Source organism: Pempheris klunzingeri, chromosome 10 (assembly GCF_042242105.1).
Source record: "Pempheris klunzingeri isolate RE-2024b chromosome 10, fPemKlu1.hap1, whole genome shotgun sequence".
NCBI lineage: Eukaryota > Metazoa > Chordata > Actinopteri > Acropomatiformes > Pempheridae > Pempheris > Pempheris klunzingeri.
In genome coordinates this window covers 22,433,467-22,455,455 of record NC_092021.1, presented here as the reverse complement: position 1 = coordinate 22,455,455, position 21,989 = coordinate 22,433,467, and the positions used below count along the sequence as shown (strand labels likewise).

Genomic DNA, 21,989 nt, shown 5'->3' with positions numbered 1-21,989 from the left:
AAAAAGGAGAGGTGGGATTTGAACATGCATACAATCTTTTCAGAGGTATTTCAAGTATCACAGCTCAATTTACAGGCACTGCCACCAGACTCAGGAGTACTAACAGCACATAAGACTGGGAGCCCTATCTCTTGTTGTAAGTATACAATGATGACCTTTATCTATGGTTCAGTGGTATCTTGCTCCTTTGCTTATGCACTAGTTTCCTGCCTGCAGTTATATAAGATTTACTGTGTGATTCTTTCCTCAAAATGACAGGTGAGATGGCTGCTGAAAATATCACCCTGGACTCAACTGAAAACCCTCCAAACCAGAGCAGCTGTGATGTGTTTGTCTACCAAAAAGCTGCAGTGGTCCTCTTCCCTATTTTCTACACTGTGGTTTTCATCATCAGTGCGTGTGGAAATAGCTTGGTTCTCTATGTGATCTGTCAGAGGAAGCAGAAGTTCAACTCCACCTCCATCTATCTGGTCAACCTAGCCCTCTCTGATACGATGTTCACACTGGCTCTGCCTGGCAGAATTATCTACTACATCCGTCACTTTGACTGGCCCTTTGGTGACCTTCTCTGCAGACTGACCACACTTTTCTTCTTTGCAAATACATATGCAGGTAATATCAGTGCTTCTGTTGCCAATAATCTACCATATCTATCTTTGAGTGTGCCTTTATCTGCACGCACATGCAACCATATCTCCATATCAGAACATTTTGTTCTGTCTGTGATAAACGTGAACTTTTTTGCACATTTATTGTATCTCCACCAGGCATTGGCTTCATGACCTGCATCAGTCTGGACCGATACCTGGCCATGGTGCATCCACACCGGCTGCAGTGTCTGCGGAGTGTGAGGGTGGTGCGCTGGGTCTGCTGCCTGGTCTGGGCTCTGGTATCCCTGCAGATAGCTCCTCTGTTGTTCCGCAGCATGCTGCATGAGCACCAGGGAAGACGAACGTGTATGGAGTACTTCAACTTTGATGGCTCCCGTTTCACCCCTTATCTGCTGCTTCTGGCCTGTGCCATCTCCTTCTACGGTCCACTCATTATCATCATAGGCTGCTATGCCAAAATCAACCTGAAGCTGAGAGCTGCAGCCAAGCAGAACTCTGTAACTGGTCGATCTAGGAGGAATCATAGGGCTAACACCATTATTCTACTCATCCTCCTCACCTTTATCATATGCTTCAGCCCTTACCACCTCAACGTTATGCAGTTTATGTCCAGAAAAATGCACCATCAGCCAACCTGTGAGGAACTGAGGGCTTTTAAGGCATCCTTACAGGTAGGAACTGTGTTTGTTTATGATTTCAAACATTTACAATCAGTTTTCCTTTTTATAATCCATCTTCTCCCTACAGATTACAGTTTCACTGATGAACTTCAACTGCTGCTTGGACCCAGTCATCTACTTCTTTGCCATTAAGACCTACAAGAGACGAGTGTTGAGCCTGTTTAAGGACTATCTGTATACTTCCGGTGCCTCCTCCAAAATGACAGCTGAAAACAGCAGCAGCAACACCTGAGAGAAACCGTAGCTGAGGTTAGCGAAGGTGTGTCCACAAACCAGTGTCACAGAGGAGACCTAGTTTACTATGTTAAACTCAGACAGAACTATTTTAGTCTCCTAGGTTTTCACTTATGCTGTAGATAGCTATCAAAGTGCAAAAATGAACATCCCCTCACCACCCTCCACAACAAATGAATAAATGAATAAAATGGATAATAATTATTCTCTTCACCTGGTTAAAACTGTTAAACAGCACAATGATGTTTGATTGAGAATACTGTATGTAAAATGCATTGTACCATATATATTATATTTTTCTTTCTACATGATTTCTTATTCTTCCTGCATTCTTGTTAACATGTGTGCCATACAGTAATAGTAGTGTCAAAATTCAGTGTTTGTGTTTGTGTAGACGGCTCTTTGATTGTGTATGTGTGCAGGGTGAAGGAAATGTCCTAACTGAGATAAATAAGCAAAGCTTTGGATTCAACTGTATAAACATATTTTACATAAACTACATAAAATGTGTTGTGGTTATTAATGTAGCACGGCAACCTTCACTTCCTCTGCGTAGACACAGACATATTCAAATCAAGTCATGTGGTAAAAATTTGAATATAGGAAAATGTGAAAGTGGATGTAATTAGTTTGTTATTGGAAACTGATGATGTTATTAGACAAAACGTTTACCAGCGAAAAAATGGTCTCCACAATATTACATATTTCATGCTGTGCAACAACTTTGGATATGCCAAATTGAGAACATGCCACGCATATCGCTTTCGCACCCACATTTGAATTCTGTGTGGGAGTGCATAGATAAATGCCACCACTTCCTCACCCACCTTTCCTGCTCCCCCTCACGGGCCTCATTCCTGCTGGGTCCCACATTTTGTGGTCGGGTTGCTGTGCATGCATGTCTCACAAATGTAAGCAGGTGCATGTTGTCTGTTTATAGAGTCGCATATTCAAATTTAACCTTTAACATTTCCTGTGTTTTCAGAAATGCTGCCCCATGAGTTTGCATAGAAAGTTATATGCCCAAATTGTGCCATTAAAAAGTGTTAAATTAATTTGAATAAATACTTATGTGCTTTGATTTTATTGTATAATTTATTTCATTGTCAGGACAGATAATATACAAACAAGTGTACTCAACAAACTATATTTAAATAACATCACAGGTGAATGAAATGACAAAGGTGTAACGACTAGGAGAAAAATAACATCATCTTCTGACCTAAGCATGCACAGTGGATGGTAAGGGCTGATGAGATCAGTCAAGTAATCTGGCTGAATTATGTTGCACATGACAAGTATCAGAATATAACGAGATTTGGTTGAGATATAGAGCCAGTGGCATCAGAAAAGGGTTGGTGCTTTGTGCTTTTGTGTCTTGATGATACAAATTATGAATGATTGTTTGGTAAACACTGCCAATGTTTAAGTCTTTTATTTACGTAAAGCAGATATTTGTTTCAATCATAAGTCTACGGATAAAAGGCATAAATTTAAGGAGTGTTCAAGCTTAGAAAAGTAAGTAGCATAAACTGGACAGACAGAGATGTAAATCTGCGAATCATCTGCATAAACTTGTATGAGGACCTATTCAAGGTACATTTTGTCAAGTGGAAATATTTGAAGGGGAATAAACAATAAAACTACTGGTAACAGAGCTTTTTAAGTATCCCAGATTCAGACAGACAGTTAGAGATGATATTGTTGAAAATAATTGTGTTCTACCAAGTAAACATGGCCTGAACCTCTCCTTACAGTTGCAGTGCAGTAACATTTCCTTCACCACCTTCAGTGAGAATTGATACTAGGTTGGATTGAACAGTTCTGTCAAACAAAGGGGAAGTGCTTTCTCGAGTGAGTGGTTTGATAATGACGTCTTTGAAGGCAAAGAGCCTGTAGCCAGAAGAGTTATTCTGAGACAAAAAATTATCCAAAAAAGATAAGAGACTTACAAAATGCTAAATAGTGGGTGTCAAAAGTACATTTTTCAATTGTGACAAAAAAATATGGGGTTGTTGGCCTGTTTTAATAGATTTAACATATATAACACATATAACCACATTCTATAATGGACATCTTAGCAGACAAACAGTGACGTCTTTGCACATCAAACAGACACAGAGCAACATTAAACATTGATTTGGAGTTGTGTTTGTGTCCATCTGGTGACTCTTCACCCACCTCTGTTTTACTATCCAACAACTCCTACGTGGAAATATCTGTCTCTTTAGCTGCTAAATGCTCCACTATGTTCACCAGACAACGTTGTCTGCTGTTTGTTGCTGGGCTGGTAGCATACAAGGGGGTTTACAGGAGGAAGTTTGTCTGCCTGCTGCAGCTGAAAGCCACACTGATTTCAATAGTGAGTCAAACTGTGAAGTTCATGCCCCAATTCAGATCAATTAAGATACGCTAAAAAGCTCTGTGGAGTTGAAGGGAAGGGCAGGGTCATGTGATAATTCTCTGTTTGTCACTATGACCAATCCTCTCCATTGTTAAAATATTAAAATATTGAAGCTTTGAGTTCACGAGTTTATGTTTTAAATTGTATTGTGAGTCAAAAGCTGGTGATTCTAATTGTCATTTAATTGATGTTATGACTCTTATACATATTTTTTGTCAGCATCCTTTTAAAGATTTAATTGTTATATGTTTTGTCAGCTCAATAAATTCAAATAAATAATTAAAAAGTTTTATCATTGGCAGATTTATGCTTAATGCCCCCTGTTGTGTGGCTTGTGATTTTATTTCATTGTGGCATAGAAAATTCATGATGACAATCCATTCCATTATCAAAGACAGAAGGCAGTGTGTTAGTTACAACACAATATACATACCTTAATAGAAAGCACCAATATGAGTGTGTATTGCATTGGACTTAATTACTGTGTTCGATTTGTATTTTGGTGTTTTAAATCTTCCACATAAACATTTCATAAGAAGATTAAGGAGAAATGTGTATAGAGTTTATAAACTTTAAAAGCAAGGCAAACTTTGCACAATGATAAACTTATTGATAATCAGTGCCATTAGTTACTATTTCCACACATGACATTGGGGTGATGCTAGTAAACTTAACCATTTCATTAAAGAGAAACATATTCTAGTATTTAGCTTTTTTCTTTTTTCTACATTTAGATGACACCACTAATAAGCAAATCCCTCCAAAAATGAGATAAAACTTATTTTTCAAAATACCCCCCTATTTCTTTTCAAAATAAAAACATAAACTGCTGTTCCATGGGACAGGAAACTCTCATTTTTGACTAGGGATAAGGCTGGTGTTATTCTGTAATGTTTTAGTCAACAAATCCTATAAAAAGAGTAAAGCCAACAGTGCAGTTGTTAGTTTCTTCAGCACTGTACAAAGGAAATCTTTAGAAGTGAAGTCATTGTTGGAGTCTCTGTATCTCTTCTCGCATGTAAATGCAGACGCTGCAGACAGGTCCAGACTGCGATGGGGGTGTTATGGTTCAAATAGAAACCACCAAACCAAGCTAACCAATGGGCTAGTTTTGTTAGATAACCAATGCTAATACTAGTAATCAGTGAAACTATATACATACAATACAATGTTCTATTCTTTCATTTTCTTATGATATTCAATTTCATACAAGCACAGTACAGTGCATATTCAGCATGCTTTCAATAATGTTTATTAAACTTTAGTTCGGATGACAAGCATATAATTGTAATCTAAGTAATAAATAATAATAAAATAGCATCTGCTTCAATTACATGCAACAGAACATCTACCAAGCTGTAACTTGTGTCTGCGACGCTGTTTTTGAAATGATGTAAAGGAGACTTTGCCTCTCACAGAGCAGTAAAGACATTGCTGCCATCCTGTGACTCACTGAAGTAAGACAGTGCACGCCTTAGTGTGCTGTGAACAGGTGTCAAGTGTAAATCTTTGACCTAAGCTGCTCTCCTTGAACCCACTGTAAACGATCTGAACCTCTACAGCTGCAGTGCTTTTGCCAGAAGAGAGCACTGTTTGTCTGAGAAGATGGGTCTGGTTTTAGATGACGTCCATCAAATTCTGTCTTTAAAATGATTGTAGGGATTATCATTATTGTGAGAAATTGTACGATTTGATATCCATTCAAATGCAGTTTTGGATTAATCATTTTGGCATAGCAGCTGTAAATAGAGAAGTGAAGTACAGAGTAGGCCTAATGAAAAGCTACAAAATAATCATTACGACACATTCTCTGCTGTAACTGGAGCTCGAGTTCCCACTAATCCACAGTATACCGCCACTGCAGTCACATGAGCACTGACAAAGTTGAAATGATAAAGTTATAGTGCTGAAGTTTTAACGGGGCGTTAGGATGTTGCAGTTATACACCCTCAGTGTTTCAGTAAAGGATTCATAGCTCTTTCAAGAAGAAGTGAAGAAAAGGGGCAATAATTTCTACATAGCCTAGATTATTGTTTCATTGTGTATTAAATGTGGTGGAATTCAGAGCTAACAGAACAAATGTGAGCCATTTTCCTATCTGACTTTACTGTATATTGTACAAATAATGCATCATTTGGTCAGAACTCTGGTCCAAACATACTGCTTACCAGACTGAAAGTGAAAATGAAGTCAAACATGAGCAGAAATGGTAGCACAACAAGTAAGGTGTTGAAATATCTTAGTCATTGCATTAAGATATTGGTCTTGCATTAAGGGAGATAGACAGCTACTATTGTCATTTCCTCCAGGAGCATTTATAGTAACTACTCTTGCATCAGCAACAGTTTTATATTGTACCTGGGAGTGGGTTGGTTGGAGGGGGGGTGGAAATAGTTATTTCTCAGCCTTTTGGTCCATGTATGTATGGTATGAGTCTGCCTGAGGGGAAGGTGGTGAATAGGGGTTGTCAGGGATGAGAGGGGTCTCTCATAATATTAGAGGCCCAATGACTCACAGGTTTGGGAGTGGAGAGCTGATGATGTACTGAGCCGTTGTCACAGTCCTCCACAGAAAAAAAAAAAAATCATGAAACTCATATACTATAATGTGATGGTTGTAAAAATGTAGAATGGTGAAGATATGTTGGTAAGTTTACAACTGAAACTTTGCACAAAAACAACTGAATGAAAAGTTGTTTTGTTTGTTTTTTGTAACTAATCATGCACCATTATGATTTTCTGATTCTGAAGTTAACTATTCACAAGCATTCAATTTAACATTCAAATACTATCAGTAAAATCAACTCTATTAAAATCAATCGTCAGTCTAGTAGTCTTGTGTGCATTTGTTACCCAACCAATGCTTTTTTTCCAGAAAATATGAGTTGAACTGCCACAGAAGTTTCCGGTAAAACTGTTGCAATTGTATCTTAACCACGTGTTGAACAGCAGCTGCGAGACCTGTTATCACACTGCTGACTCTCCTGACACATCATCAGAAGCGTATATAACCATCAGGTTTGCAATTCAGGTCGAGGCAATTTCAAACTTTAATTTAACATTATGTGCTGCACACTTTCACCTTGGTGCTGCTGAGATTTATTCACTCCAGCCAGCAGTGTCACACAGGGATCAAACTGGGAATATTGTAGTAGAAAAAGTGCTACAAGATTATAGCCAAACAAAATAACTGTAAATACCAAGGAAAAACAAAGAGTACTATATGACAGGGTCATACTACAGCCCCGCCATTACTCATCCACCGGCAGTTGAAAGTTGCAATAGACTCTCTGCGTTCATCCATCTGTATTTCAACAGCTACAACTCAAGAGGATATCCTTTTAGAAGTTTCTCTCTCATGACTTCCTTTATCACGCACAGGATGTACAGAAAACAGTTTAGAATGAAATGTGAGAAATCTGCCAGTGTCTTACAGCCTTCAGTTAATAATCATGACCATAATCGCTGGTTTATATCTCGACTTGAAAATGAGATCCCAGAAACAGCAAGAACAGGGTGTTAAGATGCTGTAAGTGACTTTGCATCGGCCTTTCAATCCCATTGTCTTCTATGAATAGCCATGGCAGAGCACCATGCCTGTTGTCTGTCAGCAATGGGTGTGATCTGGCTGTCTGAAGCCCAGTGAGTCAGACCCACAAGGCAAGGCCATGAGGAAGTTAAACTTCTTCCTCTGCCTCACCGCCAGACTTGTTTTGAACAAAAGAGGATTTATGTCAATAAAAGTATGAGTGTATGAGTCTCGTTTGTGTATTTGTGTATTTGATTTGTATTCAGCATCACTTAACAGTCAGCACAGTCCTTCACAGTCCCCCATACAGCAAACTGTTTGTTAGGCCGTTGTATTACCTTAAGTCAATAGCACATAAGAGCACATCTGTTAATTTTTCACTGGTTAGCAGTTCTGTAAGACTTTTCTTGAGAAATCCATGATTGCAAGTGCAGTTTAATGCTCACCACAGGCTTGTGCCGTCATAGTGCATGTCTGCAGCTGACAATGTGTTTTAGTAGAAAGTAGTACCCAGAAGAGTTGGAGTGATTCAGAGGTGTGGAAACCACAAGGTAACAGTTAGTACATAAGACGTAAATATGAATTCAGCAATCCCTAACTGAAATACTGTGTGCAGTTTGGTTACCTCTGGGTAAACAGGCCCACTTAGATTCTGTTATAACTTAACATAAAACATGTCAGAAAAATATGTATATATTTAAAGTGTCAGATAATCATTGTTTTCTTGCTCTTTTTCTTTTGTGTATCATATCAATGTTTGACCACATCTTACACTTCTCAAAGCTCTCAGATCTGTCACTCCAAAGCATACGTGTGTTTTAACACACTCTGCCACTCCTACGCCTTAAACCATAACCTATACTTTTGACTCTTCGCACTAATGTACTCTCACCACAGGGTAGATGAATCTTATCAGATCTGCAGTCAGTGCTGATAAATCTTTGACACAAATGACATTCAGTGTTTGAAAGCAAATGATGAGTGAGCTTATGTCCTTCAAATGAAATCATGTTGGGACCAAAATTAGTCATTTGTCCCTCTTTCTACACTCAAAACATGAAAACAAAGGTACTTCTGGAGGAAGTTCGTCACTTTGTTGTCACTTATTTGCATAGTCCAAAGGACAATTGACGTTAGACTGGAACAGGGTCTGAATTTGAAATTGGAATTATCAGATAGTAACTTTGGCATTAATAATTCATGTCTCTTAGTACCAAGCTTGATGACTAATAAAAACAACCATGGAAGGTCTCATGTGTGCAGCCGAGGCCACATCCTCTCTAGAGGACACACATGGTGCATGAAACCCAGATTTTGCTTTCCAAAAATAAGTCACAGGTGTCTCAGCCCCCACACCTTTATCAGTCAAAGGCCAAATTAAATATTCAGTTGAGGGTCACATGAAGTCGGACCCTTAGGTGCAATCAACTGATGTTTCACAAGTGTGAAAAAAGTGTGTGTGTGCCAGAGAGAGAGAGAGAGAGAGAGAGAGAGAGAGAGAGAGAGAGAGAGAGACATGCACTCACATGGGCAGAGAGAGACAAAGAGTGAGAGAGTTACAACAGGATATTTTGTCACTATGGTTACTGGCAGCAGATACTGATCTTGTTTTCTGAGTGTCAGGCTGTTCTCAGACAGGGCAGGGAGACTGTAGTGCTGTCAGGACAGCCATAATAAGTGAGATAGACTTTGCAGAGGTGTCACGTCTTCTGGACCAATGTGACTTCAGGAAATCTCAAGAAAAACACATTCCATCAGTGAGGTAAGTTTCCTCTTCCAAACTGTAAGTTTAAGTGATGAATAATGAATCAGTCATGGTGACATAAATAGGATATCACTTAGGGAATGTGTTCGGTCAGCACATACAACTGTTTCAGTTTGGAGTTTAGCTTGTAATGGATTCGTATTGTGAAAAATGTGTTGTATTTCAGAGTCAGAAATCGACTTCAAGCAAACGCCTGAGCCCTGAGTGACAAACTAATGCATCTAAACTACAGTATGGCATTTTCAAACAGCAAATCATCCCACGTTTACAGACTCTATCATCTATAGTTTAAACATGATGAATATTGGGATGATGAAATATCATTGGTCTTCTATGAAATTCAGTGCTAAGAAATACGCATTCATAGCAGAGTGAAGGCATCAATCAATCACTGTTACGGCACTCAAACCACTCTAACATCAGTTTGAGCGTGATTAAAAAAAAAAAACAGATTTCTTTCTTAGTAGTTAAACATACATATGAAACATCATCTATGACAAAGAAAGCCATTTTAAAAGTAGTGTTGCTACATGTTTGCCCAAAACACCCTTTCACTTGCATTAAGGGTCCAGGAAGTTTCTCCACCGCGCCATGTGCTCGTGCAGTGGGTTACCGTTCTGGCTCAAACAATATGACTTTCCAACTGCCTGCCATTCTAAGGCACAGCACCCTGGGGAAGCCAACTTCCTCATTTGCAAGGCCATCTCTCAATATCAGGTTTCTTTGCAGTCTAAGTGTGAGAGTGCTGCAGCTGTTTTCAGAATCTCAGTTATTGTTCAGACACTTCCTTCATGTCACTTTTGGCTGCAAACAGCATGAATAAAACATCTATGTCCTGTGAGTCAAATGCAAATACCAGAGGCTGAATGGGCTCATAGCTTGTATGTGAAGGACTATTTCCATTCTGCTTTTCACTCCTTTACTGCCAGATTGATGTATACACAGGCTGAAAATTTGCTCAAAATTGTCTAGATTATGCTTTGTCCAAATATCTGACTTTCACATTTTTCATTTAAATCTTGAACTTTACTTTGACCCTTTGCTTTAACTAATGTGAGGGTGTGATTGTGCAAAGCCTTGGTCAGTGAAACTGAGGCAAAAGTAGAGTTTGGTGTCTGAAAAAGAACCACTAGGCGGCACCACAGACCACCAAACAGACTTTTATTGGACAGGACAGGTTGTATCTCATTGCCTGACTGTTGGTTAGGGCTTACTAAACAGCTCAGAAGTCACCGGCTCTAAATCCAAAAAAATGAAGTCAGTGGAGGTGAAAACAAATGAAATGAAAGTCATTTTTTTTGGTTATTGTCAGCATTTTATAATCTATTTCAATTCAAAGAAACCATCTCTATTATCACAGGCAGACAAAGCCAAGTTATTCATTTTTTGATTGATTAATTTTGATTGAAATACCATTCTTTATATCATATATATTAGTGCACATGAACACAGGCAACAAAAACACTTTAAGAAACAGTATTTAACCATTACAGGTTACCTGGAATGGAGTAATGACAAATATTGTAACTTCTTTTACTTCCTTTTTGAAAGCAAGACGTTGCACATCTCTAATCATACTTGTGTTCTTGTGCCAGGTTTGAAGATGAAATGGTTTCATTTCAACACAGACTGGTTCATTGCTTAAAAAAGAAGAAAAAAAAAAGATTACATGTTTGATTTTGTTGCCTTTAAATACATATTTTCTGTGTTGTGCTTTAGAAGCAGTGAAGAATTAAAGAAGAGAAGATAAGATAAGAAAGTTAACCAAAGCATTAACACATTTTATTTTCCCTTTTGCAGTTACTGGTTCTTGAAATATAATGATGGGTTCTACCACTGTGCCCGTGATGGCCACCCTCAGAAATGACTCTAATAAAACCTGTGAGACCCTGTACGCCCACCGGGACTATGCCAGGATCCTTATGCCTCTTTTCTATTGCATTGTGTTCCTTGTGGGGCTGTTCGGTAACTGCCTCGCACTCCACGTCATCCGGCCCAATCTGAAGAAGATCAACTCCACCACCTTGTACTCCCTCAACCTGGTCGTTTCTGACATCCTCTTCACCCTCTCTCTGCCCGTGAGGATTGCCTACTACGCTCTGGGCTTCCACTGGCCCCTGGGTGAGGTCATGTGCAAGATCTCAGGCTTCATCTTCTATATCAACACCTACTCAGGGGTCAATTTCATGACCTGCCTGAGTGTGGACCGTTTCATCGCCGTGGTCCTGCCCCTGCGCTTTGCCCGACTCAGGAAGGTCAGCAACGTGCGCTACATTTGTGTTGGAGTGTGGCTGCTGGTCCTGGCACAGACCCTCCCCCTCTTGGGCATGCGTATGACCAACGTGGAATCTGACGGCTATATTACCTGTATGGAATACCCCAACTTTGAGGCCGTCGACAATGTTGCTACTGTACTGATTGGCGCTGTCTTCCTTGGTTACGTCATCCCTGTGGTGACAATCCTGGTGTGTTACTCCGTCTTGTGCTCTAAGCTTCACTTCACAGCCAGGAACAACCATTTGACGGAGAAGTCCGGCCGGAGTCGGAAGGCCATCGGTGTGATCTGCTGCGTATCCCTGGTGTTTGTTGTCTGTTTCAGCCCTTATCACATTGACCTCCTGCAGTACATGATCCGCAAGCTGGTTTCAAACCCCGACTGCGCTGACCTCACGGCCTTTCAGGTGTCGCTGCACATCACTGTGTGTCTGATGAACCTCAACTCCAGTTTGGATCCTTTCATCTACTTCTTTGCTTGTAAGGGGTACAAGAGGAAACTTCTGAAGCTGCTGAGGATGCAGGTCAGCATGTCCTTCTCTAGTGCAGTGAGGACATCGCCTGAAGGCTCCTCCAAGGATATTATTGATGGCAACAAGATCCAGCTCAACAGTTCTACTGTGGGTACAACCAGCGAGAGACTCACAGAAAGGAGATTACAGCGGTATGAGTGAATGAAATAAGTGAGTTATACGAGATGAAAGGACCTTTTATGCATGAGCCTGCTTTAATCGAGACCAGTCAAGTAGTGTCTCATACAAATTGGTTTGAACACTGAAATGAACTCGCTCAGCATCTGGATCCATAGAAATTCAGCTGTTTTGAACAAGATTAGTTCACATGTGGGAGGATTTTAAAAAAAAAAAACATCAACAGAATGATTCACTGATTTTAAGAAGGAAAATCCAGCACTTCCTGTGTTTACATGTGTTCTTATTTAATATGAGTGAATAAATCAGAAAAGCAGAGATTACTGAAGCAAGGAGGACACTTTCATAAAGCATGCTTGTCTGATGAGGTAGGATGACAAGATGCAGAACTTGCTGGAAGTGGACAGTCAACTGATAGAAAGCTGAAAGAGCCGTCAATGAGCCATCACATCCACATTCAAATTTCTTTTGACTGGGAGAGTGGTGAAAGCTTAGTTCATGTACAGTATGTGAAGAGTTTTACTCATGAAGCAGTATACTCATATGTAAAAACAGTGTTCAAGGCAGCAACTTAATATTTGCAACCAAACAATGACCTCACATCTGAGACCATACTTTTATGAACTGAGACGTTAGATTGTAGGAGTTGTACATATGAGTTTCTTTCTAAAAATGAAATCAGACTCACAATCTCAGGTCTTTTGCCTCAAGGTTCAGTTTAATACTCAGTTGTACTATCTCAGGAAAATTGATGGTAAACTGGTTATTTCAACCGCCTGCCGAACCGAGTTAACCTTATTTTTTGGAACTGTGCTGCATTTGTCTGCTTTCACATTAATTTCCTCATGATAAATGTGTGTATCTATGATGTCATTTCACTAAAAGGGGCCCCGAGGAGTTGGCTTGCAAACCAACTTAAAGTTACGTTACCATTCAATATTATTCACAATAGTCCAATGAGTTTATTCTTGACGTCTAACCAACGTACCAAGTCCTCAAAAAAGCCAATTTTGTTCAGTATTTTAAATCTGGCACCATTGACATCCATGTCTACCGGCTTCTAGTCTTCTTCTTCTTTATCTTTGCTGATGCGTTGTAGCATATTTCAGTGTGTTGCCGCCACATATTGAGCAGTGGAAAACTGTAAAACTGTTGGTAGGACTGTGTTTTGCACGTGTGTTTTCATGCATGTGCGTAAGATGAGCAAAATGGAGACCCAGTCACAGAATAACTGCTCCATTGTACCACTGTAGGATTAAAGTAGTTTATAAATTGAGTTGTTGATCTTGTGAATTAGTATGTTTCAGTTTTGGTTTTCATTTTAGGACAACTGTGGCGACATTCATGTGTATGTAAAAAATCTGTTCATTTGTCCAGAGAGCTGGATGTGTTGACATATTTACTTTTGTAAAGATTTAATTGAGCAAGATACAGTTTCAAATGTTTCTCTGTTGTTACTTTGTGTGATGAGTTTTTTATCCCCTCAAAAGAACATTGACAGAGTTTAGACAGTAAAGGGATGTGAGGGCTGATTGGTGGGTCTTATACTGTGATGCATCAAAAATATATGCAGTACATTTCTAAACACCAGCGCTGTTGACTTTGTGATGCCTTTGAGTCTTAGTCTGCTCATCAATCCTCCTCACCTCAGAGCATTCGTTTCAGCTCATAAAAATGAATGAAAAATTGGTAATAAAATTTGTTCAGTGTTCAGATAATAAAAATGCTTCAATTCAAGGAGTCACATTTTCTATTTATTTATCGCCAGAGCTGAGAATATTTTCACTTTTCTAAAAAACACTAATATAATGAATGAATGCAAACAACACATCCAAACTAAATATATAATATATACCAAATGCTACGATGTGCAGAATAGACAAAAGTACTAACCACTAACTCCGAAAGTGGATGTTTCTGCAAACATCTTCTAAAACTGTAATTTAAATTGTATTTACTTCCACAACTACTTAGGTTTGGTTACGATCAGGCAGTTAAACCAGCTGGTTTGGGGTTTATGAAAGTGTGTGGTTATGGTATAGAAAAGACAGCAGAAACTTGTTGGTCTGTGGCCTATTGTGTTAACTTGTGTTACAGTTTCACGAGGGCCACAATGTTTCCTGTGCTGCCACTGAATTTTATGGTATTATATCATAACTACAGTATCTGTATTTTACCGGATGCTCGATAAGAGTGATGTAAAGTTGGTTTGATGGATGGATGGATGGATAGAATACCAAATACCAAATACTAGTATAGTAACTGCAATAAATTTCCAGTCAACTCAAATAATCCATCCATTTTTTGTTTTGTTTGTTTTTTTTTAATTAACCAGAAACTGTTTTGATAATCTTTTAATCATTTGAGTTATTTAAGTCAAAATGTCAAATATTAACTAGTTGCAGCCTCCCAATTGAGAGCATTTGCTGTTTTTCATTTTCTTGCAGGGACCACACCCACAAAAATCCTCAGATTGAGATTTTAAAACCAAAACACGACACTGTTTTTTTTCCATTACTTTGATTGAGTGAGTGTGATTCACCACATACAGGATGCAAAAAGAAAAACGTGCCTTCCCTGAAAGAGTCAGTACCAAGTTAAGTCTGTGCTTGTGCTGATTATATAGATCAAACTTTTAATTGATTAATCACAAAAGTTACCAGCAGATCGACAGTGTTGTATTTGTTAGTTACAGCATTAATAGTGTAATCACACAAAGATCACACATGTACTTTTAAACCTTTGATCCCTTTCTGTTTCTAAGCTAATTAACACACTAAACTAACAAATACTATTTTGGCAATGAAGTATAATACACTATCATTAAATGTTTATTTCCACCTTGACCCCTTCAGAGGCTTCATTTTACACATTTACTTTATTTTTTATTTTACAGAAACAAGTCCCTTGCTGGCAATCTAGCTACTTGCATTGCAGTTAACACTATGCTTCACACATATAATTGCCATCTGCTTTACCACTGCCTTGTTTCCATCACCTGATTTCTTTAGGGATTAAAGGAAAGTGCTTATTTTAAAGGGATGGGCTGAAAGCATCTGATAATTTAACACAACGTATCTATGTATACATCTTACATCCTTTCCGACACTGTTGTGAAAGTATTGTCCAGAAAATGAGTTCAGCACTTCTGAAGTTTTCATTTGAATATTCTTCTCTGCAGTTTTTCCATCCGCTCAAAAAACGGTTTTATTTGTTTGACACAGGCTGCTTTCACATTCATCTGATAAAGAGGGGAAAACACAGAGGATATTTACTTGACAGACTAAATCAGCATTGTGCAAACTGGTTTTTGCGAGGTTTGAATGTAAAGGAAGTTAACTCATATGTAAAAGCCCCACACTCCAACTTGAGTTTAACATTTGCATGTTTGTAACAGTATGACAAGTTTTGAAGTCAATTGTGGGTCAATATGCAACTGTTGCATGTGTGATGTGATATACACCGTGAACAGACTTTTCAGTGATGCTTGTGTCCAATTTTTGAGATTGACAATCTTTACAAATTCAAAGATTCTGGATTTTTCAACAAGGGAGAAGGGTAGAAGTCATTTTGAGAACTTTTAACATAGTGATCTATCTTTTTTTGGTGAAAAAGCCATATAATACACACATTATTATTCAAAGAGGAGCATCTTTATATGTCTTAAAATGTTTACTGGTGGAAAAAAAGGACACAGGAACCAAACAATACATAAAATGAGCGTGATGTTTTGTAGCATTAAGGTCGGTTAAGTCCTTTTCTGCATTAATTGCCACAGATTAGATTTTATCCAACACATTATATGATCTAAGTGGCACAAAAAAGAAACTGATCATTCCAAGACAAAAATCAATGATTAGACTCTGCTTCCCACATGACATGTTTGTAGTGATTACTTTCATCCTCTAGAGGACAGCATTAAACAGGGTAAAGAGGTGATGGCAAGGGAAGTGAAACAGGCTTTCCACAATCACCCACCAAAACTAAATATAGACAGATGTAACAATTGTAACATGTTTTTTTCACATTGTACTTTTTGTGTTTCCTGTTAATAATATTTGCATTGAATTATTTCAAGGAAGTACAATGAGGCAGAACCTGACGTTGTTGTTTTCCACTGCAGATAGAAACCTGTAAATACAAATGCACTTATGTAGTTTATTATACAGTGCAGCTATATATTCAAACTCAGAGGAGGACTTGCTGAGGAAAAAACACATGACAAGTATCAAAGAGAGGAAAACATCACACAGACTGTTGTCATAACAACATATTGCAATGAACACAAAGTACCATCTGGTATGAGATTTTTAAGACACATCGAGAGGATAGATAATTATTTCCCAGGAATAAGAATCGGACTGAACGCGAAGCCTCTGCATAAACACTGTGATAACATATATTGTAGTAAGCATGGACAGTTCAGTATTAATGCTGCAAGCCGTGAGAAACTATGATTCACTTTGTGTTTCATATGATCTATAACGGGAATGGAAAGTACCAGAGAGGAGATCAGGGGAAGAAGTTTTGATTGCACAATGTTCCTTGAGCCAAATGTCCTAATTCATAGTTGTTACCAGCTCGCACACATTAATCAGACACATTAATCTGTATTCAATCCGGGTCCAGACTGACCTTGAGCTTTTCACCTGAGGTATGCGCTTTGCATCCATTAAGTCGACGTGGTGTAAAACCATCTCACAGCATCAGCGTGAAGTGTCTATTACCACCGTCTTATTTCCTGTTTATATGGCAACTGCCTCAACATCCTGTTTTTAATTACTTCTCTCCAGCAGCAGATGCTTCTCACAGCAACCTGCTGTGGATTACTCCCCTGAGAACTAATGTGCTGTGACAGACCCCACTTTTCCAATCAATAACTCGCCCTAAATCTGCCATCTCTCTGCCTGCCAAACCCACTCCCACTTCTAATGGCACATCATTTTCTTTAAGGGGGTGTAATTGCAGACTGTGGAAAGCTGTAGCCCTTTGTGTTCCAACTACGTAGATACTGTAAAGGAATCCAAAGTACAGAAATTACAGCACATAGTCAACACAGGAAGTGATGGGGGCTTTACACTGTGTTCAACCTTGCCACCATTTCCACCACATTACCCTTTGAGAAAGCATTCACTTCCCTGTTTTGGCTGAGTGCTCAGATAAATCGCCGTGCTGCTTCATAAACCTGTGGCGCGAGCTTGTCAAGATGTTTGTGTGAATTCTGTGGTAAGTGCAGTCTTTTATTGTTCAGGCAAGGCTACCTGATCTGTTTGACCCTTAAGATGGAGGAGAAAAAGTCATTTTGGCAGGCATGTTATATAGTCACTTTCTGTTAGTGTGCTTTGGTGCTGAGTTTCAAATTAAACTGCTTTAAATCACTCAACTCATTTCTTTTATTCTGCTGCTTTACATTAATTGGTTCTCTGATTTTAACCCACGATTGACAAGACGCACAACAGCACAGTAGCACAGTGTAGCACAGTACAGTGAAAAGAAATGCTTAAATGTGGAAAAACAGAAGTCACATGATTTCACATCAAGATACAGCATCGATTTCACTTTCACGTCATTTTTCCACACCACAGATTACAGTTACTCCACATTTATTTGCCTGTTTAAGCAACTTTTAATTATGGTATAAGACATTGAGACAGACGTGGTTTATTTGTCTTCCTCTGTCTGTCGCAGTGCTGCTGCACAGCTCTTAAAAATAACTATTCAAATTATCAAGCAGCAGGTTCTGCAAATTGTGAAAGACAGAAAGTCTCTGGCTAGTTCAGCCACAGTGTTTCTTCTGGATATCTAATTGTTTCGTACTCTTATTCTCTAAAACACAGAACTTTTAAATTAAGTTTTTTGTTGTTGTTTTGTTTTTTTTTCTTAGATTTCCAGTTTTCTTAGATTCAAACTGTGGACTGTTGAGGGATTATGTTCAGAAGTAAGTTACGTCGTCTGGTCTTGCTCCTCTGAACTGAAACTTGAATGATTGTTGTAGTCAAAATTTAAAAAATGTAAAGAGCATACATTTATGATAAATGAATGGAAATATACACCAATATCTTGCTGCGTTCTGTGAATTTCAGAATGAAGTTGGATCTAAACTTCTCCAACATGTCTGTGGACACTGATGCTGTAAGGCCAGAGCAGGGACCTGTGGAGTACCGCATGGCAGCCCTGATCTTCTACTGCTTCGTCTTCATCATCGGAGTCGTAGTCAATCTCACTGCTTTATGGGTGTTTGCCCTCACCACCAAGAAGAAGAACTCTGTCACTGTCTACATGATAAACGTAGCTGCGGTGGATCTCACCTTCATCCTGCTGCTTCCCTTCAGAATGGTTTACCACCATCGGGACTACTGGCCCTTTGGGGATGTGTTCTGCAGAATCAGTGCAGCTCTCACCATTTTCTACCCCTGCATGGCTCTGTGGCTGTTTGCTCTGATCAGTGCCGACCGCTACATGGCCATCGTCCAGCCAAAGCATGCCAAAGAGCTGAGGAATGTCCCGAAGGCCGTGGTGGCGAGTTTGGGGGTGTGGCTCATGACTCTGGGCAGCACTGTACCCCTGCTCTTCTCCATGGAGGACCCCGATCGCACCTCCAACTTCACCACCTGCATCAAGGTACAAGACATCATCTATATGCGCCTCGACAACTCCGTCAACTTTGTGCGACTCATCTTCTTCTTCCTGGTTCCCATATGTATAATGATTGGCTGCTATATTGTCATTGTGGATAATCTGATCCACGGCCGCACCTCTAAACTCAAACCTAAAGTGAAGCAGAAGTCTATCCGGATCATCGTCACCCTGATCATCCAAGTGTTGGTGTGTTTTGTGCCTTTCCACGTGTGTTTAGTGCTCCGTTTGCTGGGGACAGGAAAAGATGGAGGGTTTAGCACATGGGCAGTCTTCACCACATTCCTCATGAACTTGAGCACAGTGTTAGACATCATCCTGTACTACATTGTCTCCAAGCAGTTCCAAGACAGGGTGATCAGCGTGATCCTGTACAGGAACTATCTGCGAAGTGTCAGACGGAAGAGCAGACACACACACACGGGCAGCATCCGATCAATGAGCAACCTGACCAGCGCGATGATATGAAACAGCCATCACACTTTCTTGTCAAACAACACAGTGATATGTTCTGTGCGTGCTTTGGTACAATGTAACACTGAACGCATCACTGTGTACACGGTTCATTATCAAAAGGATCAAAACTTGCAATTAATTTCCAAGGTGTAATTTACACTCACAGTATGGGAGTGCTGCTGTTGTGGCAAAAACATCTGTGTTCAGAGCTGATTGACTCACCCATGAGACTTGAGATGTTTTCTGTGCATCTTTGCTCTGGCAGACAAAGCACAAGTGTTGTGTTTGTGGCTCAGGTGTAACACGTGCAGGCGAAAATAAAGCTCATAATCATTAAAAACGTGGCCGACAGCATCTCAGTGCTTGCTTTGTTACTGTGTAGACTGTCAGCACTGAAAGTCTTCACATCAACCGGCAGCTATGAAGGGCTTGACTTTCTCCACGGGGGCAAACCTACAGGAAACAGTGGTGGGTTCTTAAAGGTTGCTGCTTTTGTTTTGCTGCTGCACCATATTTACAGCACCTCACTTAAATATAGCCACCAAGCCACATGTCGTCATGCACATGAGGTGCAAATAGACCAGCTTTGTTTGACTGCTGTCACTTCACCTTGCGACACTGACTCTAAGTTCCATTTAATACAGGACATAATCCTTACACACACCACAAGCGCCCTGAAAGTTGCTGTAAATATATTGACCAGGTGATGGCAGCATGGCACAGCTAGATCCATCCCATCCACCGACCACAGCAAAACACAACAGTGCTTCCTTTTTTTTCCACTTTAAACGTGGTTAATTTGATGGTCTGCGTTAGAGTTCTTTATGCGTTTTTCTTGCTTGTGCGCCTTTTCACATTTAAACTGGCTCTATAAAAGCAAATATTTCGTTTTTTATTCTGTTAAATAACCATCCCACCTCATCACATTGAAGTTGTTAACTACAGTTGTAACAGCGTCCTCAGCCACCAATCAGACTACAGTGTGTTTGTGGTGCAATGCGAATCGTATTGATTAGATGTTAAATGATTCAGTCGCTTAAAGTGCATTTACTGTAACATACTCGAGAGATGTCAGCGAGGCTATTTGCTAGATTTACAGCAGCCTTAACCTTAAAAAGAAAAACCTTATCTGCACAGGGATATTTTAATGTCAGGTCTCTGCTGCAAGTATAAGCACCACAATGCGAGATCCTGCAATTTATCCTCAATTTATTCCTCAAATGACAGACAAGTGATGAGTTGGAAAGTACTGAATGTGTGACAGTTCTATCTCGAAGAAAAGACTGTTTAATTTAAATGAAGGAAGAAAAAAAAAAACACGGAGGTTTGAATGTGACAGTTTTGATAGGTGTCCTGCACAAATGACTTCTGAGCTAAGAATTGATTTGGTCTTGCCAACTGCTAAAATAACCAAGTTAGTGTGTCTGTCACATCTACACAGTCTTAACTGGATTAGACAGTGAGTCAGTGTAGCTGAGTAACTATGTAGTGTCTCATACAATTAGACGGTCAATGCACCCTGCGGTGTAACCACATGTACTATAGCAATACTCGCAGCGGTTATCGTGTGGCCGGTCAACTGCAAGCACAACTAAATAAACTGTATTATATTGCATAATTATTTAAGATGTAGTTTGTTTAATAGTGTAATGTGATGATTATGTTTTCTCACACCTCACAAGCACGATCATTCTCACCGAGATAAGTCACACAGTGGATTAGTAGGAAAAGATGCTCTGGGAGTCCATATGGTTCTTGGTTGGTTTGTACAGTGTTCGTGGGTCAAGCAGTGGCCAAACCTGTAGGATATAGACGGGCTAGATTTACTCGGTATTTAATAAGAGGAGGCAGACTACAAGATTTCCATCTCACACGGAATTCTGGGAACTGCAGTTCATCACATGATGATAGGTTTATTGGCCGGCGGACTACAAGTGGATTTATAACCAAGAGGTCAAAGGTCAAATGAAACATCAGAGAGTCGTCTATGTGTCCCACCTGTTAGACATCAAAGAAAAACCAGCCACGCTGCTCACAGCAACTGGCATTTAAAACAATTAAGTTTCCTGTCAAGTCCCTGTGATGAATTATCCGGAAGCTTTACCCGCTGTAATTCTAAATCTTCCCAACAAGTGCCTTTGTTGTAGAGAAATTAATGAAAACAAGATTGTCTTTCATAGGAGCTGATCTAACAGCGCGACAGCCAGCTGCTCTTCTTTGGGAATAAAAACAGTCAGCATTAAACACAGCTCACACAAAATACTTTTTTTTTTTTTTTTTTCATACCACTCGTGTGGAAAACAAATCAGGCGGCGAGCGCAGTGGCCATCTGTTTTGTTATTTGATATGTGTGAATACATGTTGTAATGACTTTGTTTGTGAATCACTCTGCGCAGCAGAACACACGAGAGCTCTCGAAGTGCTGGAGTGTTCAAAGCTAATCATATAATTGGACACAATAGTCGATGACAAATGGAGACGCTTGGAGCCAGCCAGCTGGGGAAGTGAATATGTAATCATTGTAAAATCATATCATTTTTGCATATTTGAAGACAGCTTAATAGAGTTTGCGTGTCAGCACACTATCAAATGATGATCAGAGACAGTGCTGCCGCATTTGTTTTTCTAAATAGTGCTTTGTTGGACTATTCATCTTTATCGTGATTAAAAGCGTTTCTCAAGACTTTGTGCCTTAAATGCTCATTTATGTTCCAGGCTATTTTGGAACAGATTTGGGGACAAATCTGAGCA

The 21,989-nt window shown here is 39.5% G+C and overlaps 3 protein-coding genes across 3 annotated transcripts; all 3 read left to right on the top strand.

Annotated features, from left to right (window-relative positions):
- Positions 1 to 251: 251 nt before the first annotated feature.
- Positions 252 to 1,673, top strand: LOC139208865 (G-protein coupled receptor 183). Its single transcript, XM_070838632.1, has 3 exons — positions 252 to 612; positions 768 to 1,282; positions 1,359 to 1,673. Exons 1-3 carry the CDS (start codon positions 252 to 254, stop codon positions 1,521 to 1,523), a joined length of 1,041 nt encoding a protein of 346 aa, XP_070694733.1. The 3' UTR covers positions 1,524 to 1,673.
- A 9,372-nt stretch (positions 1,674 to 11,045) lies between these two features.
- On the top strand, positions 11,046 to 13,883 carry gpr183a (G protein-coupled receptor 183a). Its single transcript, XM_070838062.1, has one exon. It carries the CDS (start codon positions 11,046 to 11,048, stop codon positions 12,168 to 12,170), a length of 1,125 nt encoding a protein of 374 aa, XP_070694163.1. The 3' UTR covers positions 12,171 to 13,883.
- A 3,388-nt stretch (positions 13,884 to 17,271) lies between these two features.
- On the top strand, positions 17,272 to 19,582 carry gpr18 (G protein-coupled receptor 18). The gene is made up of 3 exons (XM_070838210.1): positions 17,272 to 17,372; positions 18,031 to 18,084; positions 18,230 to 19,582. The coding sequence occupies exon 3, from the start codon at positions 18,231 to 18,233 to the stop codon at positions 19,248 to 19,250; it is 1,020 nt and encodes a 339-aa protein (XP_070694311.1). The 5' UTR covers positions 17,272 to 17,372; positions 18,031 to 18,084; position 18,230; the 3' UTR covers positions 19,251 to 19,582.
- The last annotated feature ends 2,407 nt before the right edge of the window (positions 19,583 to 21,989 follow it).